We start from the raw sequence: 19347 nt of genomic DNA, 5'->3' as shown, positions 1-19347 counted from the left end.
GATGAGGCTTCCTTGGCCTTTCATTGGCCCCACCAGAGCTATCGTCATGGTAACAGATGATAGTAAAAACCAAAGCTATATTGAATTACGCTAAAAGCCATTTTGACCAAATGGGGCTTGAACACTGCACCATCTCAGGGAGAGCTGCAGTGTAAGACTATATGAGAGAGAGAGAGGGAGAAAGAGAGAGAGAGAGAGAGAGAGAGAGAGAGAGAGAGAGAGAGAGAGAGAGAGAGAGAGAGAGAGAGAGAGAGACGATTAAAGAAACAGTCAAGAGGAAGAGCTATTGAAAATAATATACAAAAGCATTAAAAAGCATGTGATTGAGGAGACACAGATGCACCGGAGACACACAGAGATGCAAAACTATCATGTGACTGGAAACAATGACACAAATGCACAGACAATTCTGAGACATACTTTTTTTAGGGGGCAGAAACTAACTATCACCATTGTACTGACACTCACTGATACAAAGATGAACTACAGAGGATGGCGACAATCAGTGAGGTCTTGTATGATGCAGACATCTGTTTATCTAAACACCACCGTTTAGTTGTTTTTAATAGCTTTATTTTCCAACGATTAGTTGTCAGATCTGCTTATCCGAGGGTATATACAAAACATTACCTTCCCTCCGAAAACACCTCTTGACAAAAACATCACTTTACACTCTGCTAAACATATTCTAAATATATTTTGCAAGAGAGCGTGCTTTCTAAAATCTATTAGTAATGTCGCCGGGCCACCCAGCACCTGGTGGTAATGCTTAGCCTGTGGAAAACAGGGAAAACAACAATGACATGCTGCCCTTTTCAGTTATGCCGCCACAGATTCTATGAGATTCTCTAGGGATTAGAAACACAAATGCAACACCAAGAAGGCTTTTCTCTTGAAGGCTAACTGTGAGAAAAGAGGAACCTGCTCTACCGTTATTCGATAACGTTGTGCAGTCCTTTTTCTTTTTTTACGGTTTTATTCTGAGATCTTAAGGGATTTTATTAGAACAGAGTTCTCAAATTACTACCCCTGAATACAGCAAATACAGTCCCAAAGAGTACAATACTGTGTGTTCATATAAACCATGTTTTTCTGGAGTTAATGAATTTGATTTAGCTGGCAGCTGCAGTCATAACTTTCCTTTGAGAAATGATGAACTCCTATATTTATTAGATACATTGCTTTCCGCTTATAGGATTGTGTTACACTTTTTATTCAGGTTTGGAAAAACAAACACTAAAATGTTTGCATCAAGTCATTCTTTTTTAAAAGCTATTCATAAAATCTGGCATAATGGGAGAAGGAAAGACAAAAATACAGGAATGGATCCAGCGTCAGCAGGAACTTTATATGGATGGCTTCACAGCAACTGATCTATGTTTAACTGATATCGTTTGATATATTGATGTCTTATGCACAGCATTGAAAAGTATCTTTCTTTCAAAGTGTAATCTTTCAAAACACTGTATATTAATTGACAAAATGAGAGATGAATGACTTCATGAATCCCTGTACCTGAAATGTAATATTTATAAAAAAAAAAAACAATAAATACTATTTTGGGTAAATAAAAAATCTTTCGATTATCTTGTACTTTAATAGTAATGATTTTCTATCCGCAAATTCTCCATGAGAGTTCAATAAAACTGCTGAGAAAACCATGTTCTAGTTTACATGGCAATAAAAAAGACACAGACACAGACAACACAACTATGCATCATTTAAGATGTAACAATTATGAAGTTGAGATCAGGTGTTTTAGGATCAGGAAAAAATGTAACTCAGAAACATAATGTCTTTTAGGCAGTTGCCTTTTAAAAGAAGAGCGTTAACAGTGGTACACAGGTAACAATGATTGTGTTGCATGGGGAAAGGATGTTGTGCTCTATCATGAAAGAAAAGCATTGTTTCAATAGGCTATAAACAACCTACAATAACGACAGGACACAGTCATTGAATATACGCACGTTAATTATAGTTCGGTTGTTCCTCCTTCACAATACCAGTAGTTTGAGTGCCTATGTTTATCTCATCAGCGGCGGTCATCCCGTACTTCCCCTCGGTCTCTATTATCCGTCCCAGCTTGCCGTCCTCCGTCTTCACCACTTGATACAGGTCACCTTCCCTGCCTTGCTCCTCTGGCCCCTCCACAGTCCTGGCAGCCTGGGCCCGCTCTGACCCGGTGCCCGGGCCGAGGTGGAGGTCCTCGGGGGGCTGCTCGTGCTCCGGCTGGTGGCGCTGGTGGTTGTGGCAGTGCGTGCGCAGGGTGTGCGGACCCTGGGGCCTGTGGTCGTGGCTGCTGAAGAAGCTGAGGATGGCGTGCTTGGGCAGGTCCAGCTGTGCCGACAGCGTGTGCAGCGCCTCCTCGTCGGGGTGCAGGCCCACGTCCTGCACGAAGCTCTGCAGGATCCCCAGGGCCTCCCGGGACACCCTGCACCCCCCACCCCGGACCTCCACCATCTCGTCCTCTCCCTCTGGACGCGCTCCGCCCTCGCCCTCGCCCTTCAGACTGCCCCAATGGGGGAGCGACGACAGCCTCCCCTGGTTCCAGCCCTTCTTGCAGGCCCCGTTGACCAGGTGGGAGGCTTTGTCGCCGGGCCCCCCTTCGTGCGTCTGCCCACAGAGTTCCAGGCCCAGCTCAACGGGCGGACACGTGCCCCCGCCCCAGCCCTTTCCGCTCTCCCCCTCGCCCCAGTCCTTGGCGTCGCGTCTGTCGCCGTTCCGCCCCCTGCCCTGCATCCACACGCCCGGGTGAGCCCAGCCCCCCTCGGGTGACTCGGCGGGCGACGCGGTGGACGATTGCCGTGGCGACAGATGAGGTCCCGCCTCCGGGTGAAAGGGCTGGTGCGCCTGGGAGGTCAGCTGCTGCGCGTGGTGCTGATGGGGCATCGGAGATTGGCACTGGTACTAGGAGACGGTAGGAGAAAAGACACGATTAGAGTTCATGATCAAACAATTAGTATGTTGACGCTCACATACAAACATGTTAGCCTTCTGTTCACTGAGTTACAGATGTGCAACAGTATTTGGTGCCTAATGAAAAAACATAAATGTATTTGTATTTAGTTTTTTATGATTAGGATTAGGATTGTATGTTTAAAATTCAGAATGTATGTATATAGTTTTTAACTAAAGAGTAATCAATGAGGATAAATAAAAATACATTCAAAGATATTTACCTTTTGGATATAAATTGGATCGAAAGCTTTCCAAAATGCATGACACATGCTTTTTTAAACGTAGTTGTTTAAGGACTTGCAACTACTATTAAGCCTCAGATATCCAAAGATATATCTAAAATGTATGTTAAAGCAAAAACCTCTCTACACCCCACTATCAAACATTTTCTAGAAATGCTGGACTAATTATAGATGGTGGTGTGTGTGTGCAGTCAATCAATATTCCTATCGTATTTCATGTAAACTGTCATTATATTGATCAAGTAGCAGATTCAGCTTGCCTAATAATGGAGAGAAAATATAAAAAGCTTTAATTCCATATGCACACGCTGTCTGCATGGGTGTATTCAGGGGTCAAATACCTAACACTGGGACATGAAACAGACATCAGTTCTGCAACTGTTTTAGCCTGGCTCCGCCCGCCTAAGTACTAAGTGGGTTTTCTCCGTCCAAATTTTCTGCGTCCAATCAGCGAACAGAGGGAGTTGAGTTGAGAACAATGTCGTTAAAGTCAGCTCTCGTTGACGGACATCTTCACGCACGGTGCTTGGTTTGTTTACAGCCTGCGCACAACGTGATTCCCGGCCAAACGTTAGTGATTGGTTATGGCAGATCCAGAGTGGCACTGGGCAGATCCAATAGTTTTAAACTTCAATAGACACCCGCCTTCAAGTGAGTTAACGTTTGTCATTTGAGTAGGTCCGCTCTGTGCAAATGAAATTAAGTACGAGAGTCTGGTAGAACCAGGCTACAACTGTTAAGCAGTGTTTGGAAATTCGACTTATAACGGCCCAAACAGAAAAAACTTAAGTGCACTGTTAATTAATTACACCTAAATAACATGGACATCAAGGTTATTTCTACAGGATTTAACTGACTTACCAAAGCTGCAATTCATTAACGTGTTATTTATTAACCGGTTTCTGTTGTAAATGTCAGGGCTGCAATCTGCATATCTCTGCATAAGGATCTGTTAGTATGCACCGATGTGTGGACCTGTTTAGTACAATATGTGTGCACGAAGATGCTGATTTTCTGATCAGCTGCATCTATTTGCATTTATATGTGTTTTTTGAGTGTGTGTTTGTGTGTATGTGTGTGTATTGCGTCTTTAAATACACACGTGTGTGTTCAGGTGTATGTGCATGTGTATGTGCCTGCACGTGTGTTTATGTGAGTCTACATGTTCTTAATGTTTATGTATAAGTGCATGCGCTATGAGTGTGTGTGTGTCTCTGCATGTGTTTTGCACATGTGTTTCCACATCCGTGTGTTAATGTGTGTGTGTGTCTGTTCACAAGTCCATGTGTATATTTATGGACGTTTATCAGCATGTGTTTGCCCAAACATGTGATAATGTCTGTGTGTGTGTGGTTGTGTGTGTGTGCATCCATCACTAGCCCTCTCCCCTCACCAGTGCGTTGTCCCCGGCGACCGCCCCCAGCCGGTCCATGGTGCAGTGCTGCTGGGCCGTGGTGGCGCTGCTGCAGCTCTCGTGCTCGTAGATGGCGTCCCGCTCGGCCTGCGCCAGGCTGAGGAAGCGGCGGATCATGCACAGGTTCTCCCACAGCGTGCGGTTCTCCGGGTTGGGCTCCTCCTTCCAGCGCAGCAGCTCACACAGCCACCCCTGTGGGACCGGGGCCCACCCAATGCATTACTATTTCATTAGCCTCTGAATGAACAAAGGCCCCATCGCCACGCCGTGGTGCGCCGCTCGCCAAGTGCCGGCGCGGGTCACGCACAGCCACGGCCATTATAGTCGCCATCTTGCCGAACCCAAGGGGACGCTTGGGTTCGCACACGCACTGTGTGACACATCAACGTACAAACCAGCCGTGATTCACTCATTTCTTTGGTTTGGTTTGCACAGCACAGGGACATTGAAATTGGTTCAGGATCACACAGTTAATGGGCAGTGGAGTTTTGTACAAACGGTCACACATCCAACTTTGAAACATGAATGTTGTATTGTCGAGCTTTCCTTGAACAAGTTGTTCAAGGTTTTTTCTTGTATTTGATGCTCTGTGAGAAAAGAAAGACAAAAAACCAACTGAACTTTCACCTAAATGTGGATGGAGAGAAGAGGGGGTAGGGTTTCTTTCCGATAGTTTTTCCGATAGAGGTCAATAGTTATTGATTCGAGGCTCTCTAAGAGTGATGTGTCCTCTTGCTTGCTCTTTTCCCCCTCAGACTCTCTCTGGCTTTAAATATGTTTCCCTTAAAGTTCCCTTTAAGAAGTGAAAACAGGAGGAATAAAATCATCTTATTCACATAGCTTATTAATATCATTGTCTCACAATATGTTTATGCAGGGCATTGTGAACAACATCAACTAATAATAAGGCGTTACCTCATTAATTTGTTTATGCAGCTTTGAAATTCATACATTATTCACTGCATTAAATAATGTAGATTTTTACATACAATCATATTATAATTCAGATTTCAGCTAGCCGAGGAAACTGACATGAGGGTCTATCTACTGTATAATATGAAACTGTATTTCCCTGCACAGTACGATGTCAGTAAAAAGGACAGCGGGCTCAAACGATTCACAGTCTGCTAGATCTGTGTGATTTTTCTCTAATTAGGGTCGAATTATGTCTGCCTTCGCGGTGGAGGGACGTGAGTGATAGATTGAGGAAAGTAAAGCCAAGCTAGCGTTGGATTTATGAACTAGAGCATAGCATACATATGAGTGGGCACACACACACACATACACACACACACACACACACACAGACACACACACACACACACACACACACACACACAGGCACACCTGGCTGCGGACCAGCGCGAGGACACAATACCATCCAGATGCACAGTGCAGATACAGCAGGAAGATCCAACACGGCACTGTGTGCCAGCAGCCTTGCACAATTACTCAGGGGGTGATAGAGAGACAGAGAGAGAGGGAGAGAGAGAGAAACAAAGAGAGAACGGGGGGAGAGAGATGGTGAGAGATGGAGGGAGATAGAGGGAGAGAGACGGAGAGAGATAGAGGGAGAGGTATAAATAAAGAGAGGAGAGAGAGATATAAATAAAGAGGGAGAGCGGGAGACAGATGGAGTGAGAGACAGAGCATAAAAAGAAATTAGGATCTAGATAGAGAGCGAGACAGAGGGATAGAGACAGAGATATACATAGAGAGAGAGGGGGAGGGCTAGATAAAGATATATAAAGATATATGGAGAGTGAGAGAGATATACTGGTATGAGTAAAGAGAAGGGGAGCAATAGATAAATGTAGAGAGACAGATAGATAGAGCTAAACGGACAAGAAGGCGAAAGAAAGAGACAGAGAGAGAGAGAGAGAGAGAGAGAACAAAATGACTGCACTGGAGAGAATATAAAACCTTAGTGGGTTTGGACCAACTGTCTGTGCTGGCATGACCGCCGAGTGACCCCCCTACACACCCTCGTGATGGGGTGAGGAGAGGGAAGCTTACCATAAACGGATGGGCAAAAACACAAGAGGAGAAAAAGAGAGGAGAAAGGAAGTCACGAAACACACAAACAAACAGAGGGAAAGGAAATAAAAGTGGACGATATAGAGGAGAGTCAGAGGGATAAAATGAGAGGCCTACTGTCTCCCTCCCCCCATTTCATGGAGGGAAAATTATCCTCAAAACAAAAGGCAATAACAAGCTTATGGCACCGCCATAAAAATGAGAACAATAAACACTCAAATCATCTGTGTGCATTTGTATGCCTTTAGTGTGTGTGTGTGTGTGTGTGTGTGTGTGTGTGTGTGTGTGTGCGTGCGTGTGAGAGAGTTTGCGTGTGTAGTCATGCTTGTTTGCAAGTGCATTAAGCATTTAGATAAGTTCATGTATAGTATGCTTACGTACACACATGCATACATGCAGGCAAATAACGCACATGCACGCACACCAACGTGCATGTGCGCCAATTTGCACACGTGTGTGTGTGTCACTGAGTGTGTGAGTGTATTTGCTTGCGTTTTTGCATATTTAAAAAACAGTGTACATGTCTCAGTGTGCGTGCCCGTGTATGCCAACTATTAAACCGGTAATTCAGGACACAATAGCGGTCTGATGCACTGATGATAGTCCTCTGTAGAGTACAGCTGCTGCCTGATTATCTGGGCTTTCTGCACTGGGCCTGGGTTCCTCTGTGGAGATGCATGAATTCACTATGGACACATGATTGTAGCAAAAAGCAATAGTAATAATTAGGTTGGAAAAAAAACAACAAGGTGTATGTGTCAATGTGGTTTTGCATGTGTGTGTGCGCTTCATGCCCAGAAGTATGTGTATGCGTGCACCTCAATGAGAATGTACACACATACACATAGTTATGGGCTTGAAGGGCAAGCCCATGTGTTTGTGTGTGTGTGCGCATGAATACATGTTATGTACTCATCGTTGCTAATGCGAGTACATAACTTGATGTATGTGGTTATGCGTGTCTATTTGCAAGTTTGGGTCCTGCATTGTGTGTGTTCCTCCACGTGATGGAATGTGCTGGTATATTATTTGAATACATTTTATTCATCCCCATGTGGTAATGAGTTCTCTACATTTAACCCATCCTATGCTAGGTGTTAGGAGCAGGGGACCGCCTGCCTCACAGGGCGGCATGTGGGACCATTAGCACGGGACGGGAGTGTTAACTAATGTTTTACTGGTGCGGGAGGAAACCAGAGCAGCTGTGTATGCGTACGTGTGGTTAGGTGTGTACTCGGCGGTGGTTGTGTGGGAGTGTATTCGTGTGTCAGTGAGTGAGTAAGGGCGTGTGTGTGCGTGCGCATTGCGTTTGTGTGTGTGTGCACAAGTGTCGATGTGCAGTCGTGTCTGCGGGGGTTTGCATGTATTAGTTGGTGCGTATGTGTACCTGGCTCTTGGATGCGGCCACCTTGGCGAACATGGTTTGAGACACCTTAGCCCGCTTCATCTCCCTCTGGATCTCTTCGTAGATGGACATGCTGATGTCCAGGCCAGAGCCGTCGGCCGCCTGCTGTCCCCGGTCTGCTGCCAGTGGGGACAGCCTGGCCTGATAGCAGAGAGAACACAGGGAGCACCACACAGCCAGGAGTCACATCGGAGCAGTCCAGCAAGAAAGGAAGAAAGACAGAGAAAAGAGAGAGAGACATCGATAGAGAAAGGAAGGCTGTATTTGTTACCACGGTTAAAATGACTGATCGCAATTAGCGCACCATAAACACGCTGACATTCGACGAGCGCTTTATGGATGTTTCATTGTGTTCATGAAATTATTTGTGTTCTATTTCGTTATTAATATCAAAATATGAAAGGGATACACTGAGATATTTGTAACTGCCATTTGTCTCCCAGATTCAGACTAGCTGTTTAATTCCAAATTCATCATTGTTCATCCAGAAGGAGAGTTTGCTGGGTTAGCGTTTGCTTTCTGTTAGCCGCTTCTGTTGACTTGAAGAGTAACAGTGTCCTAGCTTCTGTTCATGGTCGGAAAATACACTATTAACAATTTCACAAAGCTTTCCAATGTTATTTGACCAGGTGCTTATTTAAAACGAGTTCCAGTTACAACACAACAAGATGGTAGTTTGTCCATAAAGTCCCACATTTCCGGCACTATTGTAGGTGCTGTGATTATTAGGCTACTCCTGATGCGTCCCTGACTAGCTACCCTCAGCCTAGACTACCCAGCCAGGAGCAGCTGGTAACATAATTGCACCACTGGTGCAGCACAGGTAGTAATAATTACAGCGCTGGAAATAGTGCCGAATTATCTGTGTAGCCTATTCTTAGACAAACTACAGTCCTGTTGTGTTGTAACCGGCACTCGTTTTGTATCAGCGACTAGTCGGAAAACATTGGAAATCTTTGGAAGGTAATTAACAGTGTGCTCCCCTTAATTGAACAGGAGCTGGGCTACTGAAACTCTACTAGGCAATGGAAGCGGCTTACTGAAAGCAAATGCTCACCCCCCCCCTCCCCCCACAACTCATCTGAATCTAAGACAGGCAAACACCAATTTACGGATTCTCGGCGTATCCCTTTAACACTAACATTAATGCAATGCAGAAATGAACTAATATGCTTTCAATTTGCCTATAAAGCACATGTGTGTGGGGATAATACATTATAATCTTAAGACATTATTGGATGATTGGAGCTTATTTTTACAAATAATAATTAACAAATAATACATTGAGATACATTGTACTTTTTGGTATAAATATCCAAACAGTAATAATACTGTACACATCCAAAATAAACCATGTGATTTCAGTCCATACCTAGAGTTTGCATGGATACGTTACCATGTTCAGTTGTACTATCAAATGAAATGGCAGGGCATTTAATGTTCTAATGTAAGATCCACCTTGAAATCCCTATGTCCCCATGTTTAATAATGTCGTCAAGTTGATCTACTACAATTTAAGCCAATAGCACAGATGTAGCGCATCCAGAAGAGGGGTGTAATAGAGACGAGTGTGTAAGAAACTCACTGAAGCCATGGCTAGTGGAAGTCGGGAGGGCCAATCTTCCGTCTTGACACAGGTAACATCCTCTTTCCTGGACTATAGAGTTGAACAAAAACAAAATAAACTGTCTGTTTAATGTTGAATAGAAAATAATAACACATTTTTATAGCTTTCTCTTTTTTCAAACTCCTTTATATTTTCTGTCCCTCTCTCTCACTCTGTCTCACTCGCTCTATCACCCTCTCCATCTCTCACCCTAACCTCCTCTCTCACTCTTTCAACATCTCTACCTCTCTTATTTTAACATCCTCTCTCCTTTTGGCGGCCTCTCTCAAAGTCTCTCCCTCTCCGACTCCCTGCTTCACTCCCTCACCCTCTGTGCGTCACTCTCACTAACATCATCTCTCCCTCCCTCACACTCGCCTGCCACTCGCTCACCCCTGTCTCTCTTCCTCTTTCAGCCTCTTCGCCATAACATTTCACCCCATCTCTCTCAATCTATCACCATCTCTCTCTCTCTCTCTCTCTCTCTCTCTCTCTCTCTCTCTCTCTCTCTCTCTCTCTCTCTCTCTCTCTCTCTCTCTCTCTCTCTCTCTCTCTCTCTCTCTCTCTCTCTCTCTCTCTCTCTCTCTCTCTCTCTCTCTCTCTCTCTCTCTCGACCTGAGTGGGTCTCGGCGGGGTGTTGCCGCAGCTGGGCGGGACGCCCGACAGGCTCCGCTCCTTCTCCTCCTGGTAGAAGCGCTCCCGCTCGCCCTCGGCCAGCTGCAGGAAGCTGTGCATGGCACGGAGGTTGACTAGCAGGGACTGCGACGCATGCTTGGGGTCCTCCTCCTTGCGAAGGATCTCTGACAGCAGACCCTGGCACAGCATAGGCACACACACACACACAATATATGTTAAAGAACACACACACACATACACACAATAATATATGTTAAAGAACACACACACACATTTAAACAGTAACACATACACACAAACACACAATAATATGTTACAGAACACACACACACACATTTACACAGTAACACATTCACACACATGTTAAAGAACACAAACACACACACATGCATGAAATACACACACACACAAACATAAAACCCACACATAAACGCATGCACACACACAAACACACACACACACCCACACACACAGACAAACGAAAGAAAAAACATAGAAACACGCCCACTCACGCACAAACACAGACACACACACTTGCAACCCACACAGACACAAACACACCAACACAATTACCAACATACAAAGATGCGGACAAACGGACGCACAAAATATGAAATATGGCCTTTTTGGCCAGCAGCAACTAGAATTTCATGTATAAAAAGTTCGAAATTTGGAATCTATGCGGGGAGGCTTTATCAATCCACAGTCTCACAACAATCCACAAATGAAATGCAGAGGTGGAGCGCATCTTTTCAGCAACTGCCAAAAGTTCTGCATTTCCCATCGCTTGATCCCAATTAAACTGACACCCCTCACAATGCCAGCTCTGTATTTATTGGCCGGCTAGAGATAACAGTAGATTTACATCCACAGACTCAAAAGCACCGCAATTGAACTGCATTAGTTCAACAACAGACAATAGAACACGTCTAGTGTTTGCAGGAAAGCCTTCCCCACAACCAGAGGTGCCAACAGCTCGGGCATCCTTCCGCAGAAGCCGGCCTTTTCATTTTACGGATATGGAAACAGTACGGGAAGAATTTGCATCCTTATTCATATCGGATCATCATAATGCATCCTATCAAGCCCCTCTCCAACACCACCACCACCACCCCCACCCCCACGCCCCAGCGCCCCAACCAGATAGAGACTTTACATGCATCACTAATTGACAAATGCCTCTCTCGCTCCTGGCTGACGTGTTGGCACGGCGCCCGACTGCTACCAGCGTTGGCAAAAGAAGCACCTTGGCATGGCTGTGGGGAAACGGGGGGGCACATGGGGGAGGGGGAGGGAAGCTGGGTAAGGGGAGGCGATGGGGGTGTTAGCTGGCTCGGCTTATTATGACAAAGATGATAATGACGGCAATAATAATAACAATAACTACAATAGGCCGAGTCCCGTCTTAGCGAGCGTCGTTACCGTGGGCGTGTAACATGAGATGAGAGCCAGAGACGTGGCGTCTCGTACGAGGCGGTGGTGATGGGCAGGGGGGGGATGTGGATGTGTGTGTGTGTTTCAGAGGTGAGGTGGTCGTGGGTTTGGTGGGGGGAGACCAGCGACCAAAGGGAAATAGTGAGATATGAGGAGACAGAATATCAATAAAGGGGAGAGGGAGGGGAGGGTGGATGTGGGGGGGGGGGGGGGGGGGGGGGTCAGATTAAATGGACAGGGAGGCCCAACAAAGGAGAAGCTGGCTTGATGGAGGGAGCAGAGAGAGGGAGAGAGAGAGCCAGAGAGCCAGAGAGCAAGAGAGCGAGAGAGAGCGAGTGAGCGAGAGAGACAGCATCTCTCTGAGGGGCTGTGATTAGTTGGCCCAGCAGCTGCTTCAATTCTGGCACCAGCTCCCTGCTGCAGAGAGCTGGCACAGAACACACACACACACACACACACATACATACACAAACACACACACACACACACACACACACACACACACACACACACACACACACCTGCACACACATGAGCACACACGCAGATACACGGGGGGAGGGGGCACTGCGGCAAAGGCCATGCCAATCTGCCAACCAACCATCAGGCACATTCACAGAGCAAACCCTTCCTACAACCAACGCAGACAAAAAGCCAGTATACTGCCATTGATCCATTCTTTCTTGGTTCCGGCCCTCTTGTCCGTACCTGGGTCCTGTTGAAGGCCACCCGGGCGAACACGGCCTGGGAGATGCCGGCCCTCTTCAGCTCGTCCCTCACGCTCTGGTAAATGTCAGTAGTCAGCTCCGACAGCCCCCCCCCCATCGGGCAGCCCTGCCCGGCAGACGCCTGCGTCAGCGTCTGTGTCGGGGCCAGGGTCAGAGTCAGAGCGGCGGGGCCGGGGACGAGGACGGGGCCGGGGCCGGGGCCGGGGCCGGGGCCTCCGACCGGGCCACACTGCCCGTGGAGCTGGGCCTGCGGGTCGGGGGGCTTGGGGAGCACCAGGGTGGGCGTCCTCCCCGCCGGAGGTTGGTTCATGTTGTACTGCGGCAGAGGGGCGGGGGTCAGGCCCTGGCCGGCTAGCATGCGGCTGACGGCGTACTGCTGGTTGAGGAACTGGGCCATCACCATCTGCTGGCTGACCAACTGTGGGCTGAGGGGTGTGGCTACCAGGCCGGGGTTGCGGAGACTGAGCGGGGCACGCCCACACAGGTTGGCCGCGCCCCCGTGAGGGAAGAGCATGGTGGTGCCGGGCTCGGCGGTGCTGCCGGGGGCGGCGGGCTGGGGGCCGCAGGGAATCGGAGTTTGTAGCGGATCAGAGAAAACATCCGTCTCTGCAGGAGAGAGAGAGATTTCAAACGGAGAGAAGTCTCAGACACAATCATAAATAGAGCCGATATTAATATTTGAAGGATTGCATTGAAGCGTGAGCAATAAAAAGAGAGGAGAGGGAGAGAGGGAGAGAGACAAGCTCACCCTTGAAGCACTTGGTCTTCTTGAAGTGCTTGTACCATCGTCCAAACTCATGACACTTGGCAGCCGAGACGTTTGCATAGTAAGTGCTGTTTACAATAGACGATATCATACTCTGGAACAGCGGGGGGGACAAGACAATAGGAATTCATTACCAACTCCGAGTGACTGCTTCTGGCTGCCAGGGCGTCTCAGCTGTTCCACACACCTGATATTAATGAACTGAGATCGCTGTTATTAAAAAGACCCCTAGGTAAATAGGATAATAAAGACAGATGAGGGTGTCAATGTGTGTGTGTGTGTGTGTGCATCTGTAGGATGGTGTGTAGGTTGGTGCTTGTGTGTGAGAGTCAGCTGAGAGGGTCTGAATAATCAAACAAAAGAGTAGATGTAAAAAAACTAATATTCTTTCGAATGCTAACTCAGTCTCACTTTCTTCTCCCAGAGAAACATACACACGCACGCACACACACAGACACACACACACTCTTTCCCCCAGGGCCAACCCGTGCGCAATCTTTACATTTGATTATACCTTTCATCTTCTCCTATTTATTTTAATCTCTCACAAACAAGACAGAGAAAAAAGAGGGGTAGAGAGAACGAGGCAGAGGAACAGAGAGAGAGAGAGAGAGAGAGAGAGAGAGAGAGAGATGGTGATGGAGCGAGGGGCGGGTGGGGGGTATGTGCAGTATCTGATCTGTACACGGGCAGAAAATGAAGGAATCTGACGGGAAGTATTGTGGGAGATATGAAGCAATTTCATTCAGCCAGCAGAGGTCCTATCATGTGCCCCAGGGCAACATTCCACAGACAGACATACTGTACCGTTTATGTCTGGGCAGCAGTCACGTGTAGTCATGTGTCTTTAAGGCCCGTCTGCTAATCTGGGACTGTGTGTGTGCATCTTTAAATGTTTTGCATAATTTTTTATTTCAATTATTTTATTTCCGTTGGGTATTACATCGCTATAGATACATCCATGGATTGTCTACCTGTAATAGTATGCAGATAAACATAAATGTTGAAGCTTAAACACCAGGCAGTGATGGGTATTAAATGGATAAGAAGGACAGACTCAGAGCCTGACGGACGGACATGTTGACAGATCCAAAGTGACAGGAGGGGTGACTTAGAGAGAAATGTAGCTGGCCCGGGAGATAGCCTCTTTAAGAGATAGCATCTTTGTCTTTTATCTCGGTCTCTCTATATGCCCCTACGCCCTATCTCGCTCTTAGATCTGGATTTTCTATCTAGATATGGGACTACGTGCTCCATCTGAAAAACCAAGGTAGGCAGGTCCACACGCACACACACACACACACACACACACACACACACACACACACACACACACACACACACACACACACACACACACACACACACACACACTTACAAACACTATTAAACTTTATTTTTCCTGGCGCTGAGAATTAGTTAAGAGAGGAATTAAGAGTAAGACACTTTTGCGTGTTACTGAATGTGTGTGTGTGTGTGTTTGTGCAAGTGTGTAGGTGTGTGTGTGAAACAGAAATGTGTGTGAGTGAATGAGTGAAAGAGAGAGAGAGAGAGAGAGAGAGAGAGAAAGAGAGGGAGAGAGAGAGAGTGGGTGTTTGAGTGTGTGTGTGTGTGTGTGTGTGTGTGTGTGTGTGTGTGTGTGCGTGTGCGTATGCGTGTGTGTGTGTGTGTGAGTGCGTGCTTGCGTGGGTGCGTGCAGGAGTGTGTGCGTTCGGCGTGTGTGTGTGGTTGTGTGGTACCTGGGAGAGGGGACACTCCTTGGCCAGGGCGCTCTGGTTCATGTCCTTGAGCAGCTCCTTCAGAGCGTTCCTCACTGTGGAATGGCTCCACTGCTCGGCTGGCAGATCCTCCAGCTTTGGGCAGCTGAACCCGGGGGGGCAGAGCAGATCAAATGCATTAAGGCTTACCTCTTAACAATCTGCTGTGCATCTGCACAATGACTTTTGTTTAGGAAAATTATACTGTTCGGCCATAAAGGTGGAAGAGGCGTTCCACTTGTCGTTTGGCGCCGTCATAAATCAAATCGTAAAAATGAAACAAATCCCATTCTCGTTCGCATCAACAAAATGCTTAGTAAGGCTTTCTTGAATCAAACCCTATGGTAATGAGCGCGGCGGAATTATGATAGAATGAAGGCGTGCTGGTGCGTCCCAAAATGACCACTGCGGATTAATAGTACATCTTATTTGATCCTATCTGTGGTGGATCAGAAACACCACCTGTGACATTGCTGTTTCTAATTGGTGGAGAGGACAGAGATGGCAGATGGCAATGCTAGTGAATATGAAGGTGGAGGAGTCTATGTGCCTGAGGTGTGCCAGGTCCTTTAACAGGATTGTAGCTGGTTGTTCATTGGCCACAAACTGCAAGGGAACCTCGTTAAACAATTATCTTCTACACCCTCTCTACGGCTTTGCCGTCTCAAACGCCAACCTTAAATGAAAACAATTAAAGGGTAACCAAACACTAAAACGATACATCAGGGACACCAAAAGGTATTCATAATGAGTGACATCACCTGGCAGAGTTTCAAGCACAGTGTTCTGAGACAGCCTGCTGTCCCTGAGGCGCATTACTACCATGGGCTGACTCTGTCCCTTTAAGACGGGACACATCATTACTCCTATATTCTGACTCTGTCCCTTTAAGACGGGACACATCATTAGTCCTATATTCTGACTCTGTCCCTTTAAGACGGGACACATCATTACTCCTATGGTCTGACTCTGTCCCTTTAAGACGGGACACATCATTACTCCTATGGAGTGACTCTGTCCCTTTAAGACGGGACACATCATTACTCCTATGGTCTGACTCTGTCCCTTTAAGACAGGACACAACATTACTACCATGGGCTGACTCTGTCCCTTTAAGACGGGACACATCATTACTCCTATGGTCTGACTCTGTCCCTTTAAGACGGGACAAATCATTACTCCTATGGTCTGACTATATCCCTTTAAGACGGGAAACATCATTACACCTATGGTCTGACTCTGTCCCTTTAAGACGGGACACATCATTACTTCTATCGTCCAACTCTGTCCCTTTAAGACGGGACACATCATTACTCTATGGTCTGACTCTGTCCCTTTAAGACGGGACACATCATTACTCCTATGGGCTGACTCTTTCCCTTTAAGACGGGACACATCATTACTCCTATGGAGTGACTCTGTCCCTTTAAGACGGGACACATCATTACTCCTATGGTCTGACTCTTTCCCTTTAAGACGGGACACATCATTACTCCTACGGTCTGACTCTGTCCCTTTAAGACAGGACACAACATTACTACCATGGGCTGACTCTGTCCCTTTAAGAAGGGACACATCATTACTCCTATGGTCTGACTCTGTCCCTTTAAGACGGGACATAACATTACTCCTATGGAGTGACTCTGTCCCTTTAAGACAGGACACATCATTACTCCTATGGAGTGACTCTGTCCCTTTAAGACGGGAAACATCATTACTCCTATGGGGTGACTCTGTCCCTTTAAGACAGGAAATAACATTACTCCTATGGGCTGACTCTGTCCCTTTAAGACGGGACACATCATTACTCCTATGGAGTGACTCTGTCCCTTTAAGACGGGAAACATCATTACTCCTATGGGCTGACTCTGTCCCTTTAAGACGGGAGATAACATTACTGCTGCTAATGATCTGTGGTGCTGACAGCACTGTAAGCGGGAGGACTTGTACCTGTGCAGCTGTATTTTGAGGGTGATGACATGGTGAACTTCCTGCAACATGTCCGCCACCGTGGCGTCGGGCGCGTCGGTGACGTACGACAGAGGGACGGGGTTCCACCTACCCACCTGGATGAGACCTGAACAAGATAGCACACACACAAACACACACGCACGCACGCACACACGCACACGCACACGCACACGCACACGCACACACACACACTCAGTGTCGTGTCCCTAATTCAGTAGGGGTGGCCCAGAAGTGGCCCAGAGGGCAGCAGACCACATTTTGCACCATTACACGACAGTGTGTAGATCATACCGAACAACAGACATTTAACTTATTTTATTAGCAGAGCAAAAATTTAATTGAAAAACTGATATTGAGAATTGACAAACATTTTTCAAGCTCTAGCAACAGTTAGCTTTAGTAGGGGCGGGGCTCAGGGTGTCCAATCAATATTTTAGGGGGGAATTTGCCCCCCGAGGCACCAGGACGGACAAGCCCGTTCCCACTTTGACTCAACCACCAAGTGGTAGCCACAGCTCATATGAACCGACAAACCATGCGAGGCAACAGCAGCCAGGCCGTGCATGTTTGTGTGTTTTTGTGCGTGTGTGTCTACCTTTGGCCTGGGCGGCCGAGCTGTGCGAGTAGCCCAGCGTCAGCAGGGCCATCTCGATCAGCTGGTTGAAGAGCAGGTCTCTCCGAACCAGCACAAACTCGGCATGCTCCTCCCTCTTCTCCCCCTCGGCCACTCCCTCTCTGTGCTCCACCACACAGAACACCGGCAGCAGGCTCCCTGGGGTGACGGACAGCCAAGACAATCAATCACACCATGGCATTTAGACACTAGCCTAGCAAATACAGATTGAAAAAAAAAACAAAAACATGTTGACTAATGGAAACCAGATCCATTGTTTGTAGATGCAACATTAAAGAAAATAAACTAGAAATGTGAGTGGGACTTTATGAAAATCAATGTATGGATTTGATAATTTATTCATACATTAAATATGGCATTATGAGAATGGTATGTAAATTTCCCGCTTTAATTTCTCTTCAGTAATTGCTTCATAAAAGTTGCATTCATTATTTCATTTAAACATCAATTTATCAAAATATTTGTGAATTTTTTTCCTCCAGCCTTGACATTCACTAATAAATAACCAAAACTGCACACTGCAAACCAGCAGAAATGCAAATGAAAAAACAATTGAGAACACGTGTGTAATGCACATGTAATATACACATGTTTAATACAACATACATGACCAGGGCAGTAAATGAGAGAAGAAATAACAAGTGTTTAGATTAATGGAATAATAAAAAAAATATATAGGCCTAAATGTAGTTTCCCTTTTCTGTGTGATTTGACACGTTTTACAATGTTTAACCATTATTCCAGAACCTCCAAAAGATAAAAATCACAAAATGCCGGGAGCTTCTTTTTGCAAAACAGGCCAACCTGCTTCCGAGTCAGTTGCACCTTACCTCTCTTGTGCCAGTTCTTGCTCTGTGGAGTGGAGGGTTTGAGGACCAGCACGGGCGATTTGGCCGAAGGGCTCCCCTGCCCGCTGCTCTCGTGGGCTGAACTCCCTCCTCCCTCGCATTGTTCCAAGCGGGCCACCTTGACTGGAGGAGCCCACGCGGTGTCGTTACCTTCGGGTGGCTTGGCTCCATTGTACTGGGGATCCATGTGGGACTTCTTGGTCACCGGCGCACACACCGATAAGCAACACACATACACGCGCACACCTGCGAATAAATAAATAACATAAACCAAAACGATTCAGATCGAAACCTTCTCAAAGTAACACAGCAGCCAAGCCACAAAAAAAAGCGAAATTCGGTGTGACATACGAATGCCTGACTTAACGTACCTGTTACTGTTTATGTAAAATCAGAAAAAGAAAAATAGAATACCGGTACACACATCGCCCCGACAAAAACAGACACAGCCCATCAGCGTCGTTTGAATCGGGGCCACCTAAAGGGTGATTGGGTGATGACCTTCACAGGAAATAAAGTAAGGAGTATTAAAGTATACACCTAACACGAGGGAAAGTCCATTGGCTACTGCAGTCCTGTTGGAAAAGGTCTCAGCGCTTTCGCCCTCACGCGCACAGCAGAACAGTGTGGCCCAATTCACTTCCTATAGGCGCGCTCGCGCTCGCCGAGGCTAGTCCGGAAACTGAAGTTTTGATCGAAGCGAGAAAATGTAACCTATTTCGGTCGACACAGAGTGCCCTTTTTTTCCCTCCAAATGTCAGCACTCCGGTTAACCCTTGGTGGAAAAGCTCAGCCTCCGTCCACATGTGCGACTCGCGGTTTATCTCTCATGTCATACCCTCGGCGCGAGTCTCAAAAATCCCAAACCGAACGAGTTCTCACCGCCACGGCGTGGATCACGAAGCCCCGAC

General features: G+C 46.7%; 1 protein-coding gene across 1 annotated transcript; it reads right to left on the bottom strand.

Annotated features, from left to right (window-relative positions):
• Window positions 1–1294: 1294 nt before the first annotated feature.
• satb1a (SATB homeobox 1a) lies at window positions 1295–19076 on the bottom strand. The gene is made up of 12 exons (XM_079749918.1): window positions 18808–19076; window positions 18419–18682; window positions 17550–17726; window positions 16934–17060; window positions 14966–15089; window positions 13209–13320; window positions 12441–13066; window positions 10278–10475; window positions 9642–9713; window positions 8039–8197; window positions 4594–4806; window positions 1295–2907 (listed from the first exon to the last, which is right to left on the bottom strand). The coding sequence occupies exons 2-12, from the start codon at window positions 18621–18623 to the stop codon at window positions 1969–1971; spliced, it is 2952 nt and encodes a 983-aa protein (XP_079606044.1). The 5' UTR covers window positions 18624–18682; window positions 18808–19076; the 3' UTR covers window positions 1295–1968.
• Between the last annotated feature and the right edge of the window lie 271 nt (window positions 19077–19347).

This window comes from Pollachius pollachius (genome assembly GCF_949987615.1).
Source record: "Pollachius pollachius genome assembly, chromosome: 13".
Classification (NCBI taxonomy): domain Eukaryota; kingdom Metazoa; phylum Chordata; class Actinopteri; order Gadiformes; family Gadidae; genus Pollachius; species Pollachius pollachius.
This window is presented reverse-complemented; position numbering and strand designations above follow the sequence as displayed.

Excerpts from the sequence above, each read along its gene's own strand:
- satb1a (XM_079749918.1), bottom strand. The coding sequence starts at position 18,623 with ATGGATCCCCAGTACAATGGAGCCAAGCCACCCGAAGGTAACGACACC. Across the intron at positions 17,727-18,418 it reads CAAGAACTGGCACAAGAGAG|GGAGCCTGCTGCCGGTGTTC; the intron begins GTAAGGTGCAAC and ends CCGTCACCCCAG. Across the intron at positions 8,198-9,641 it reads TTCCACTAGCCATGGCTTCA|GCCAGGCTGTCCCCACTGGC; the intron begins GTGAGTTTCTTA and ends CTCTGCTATCAG.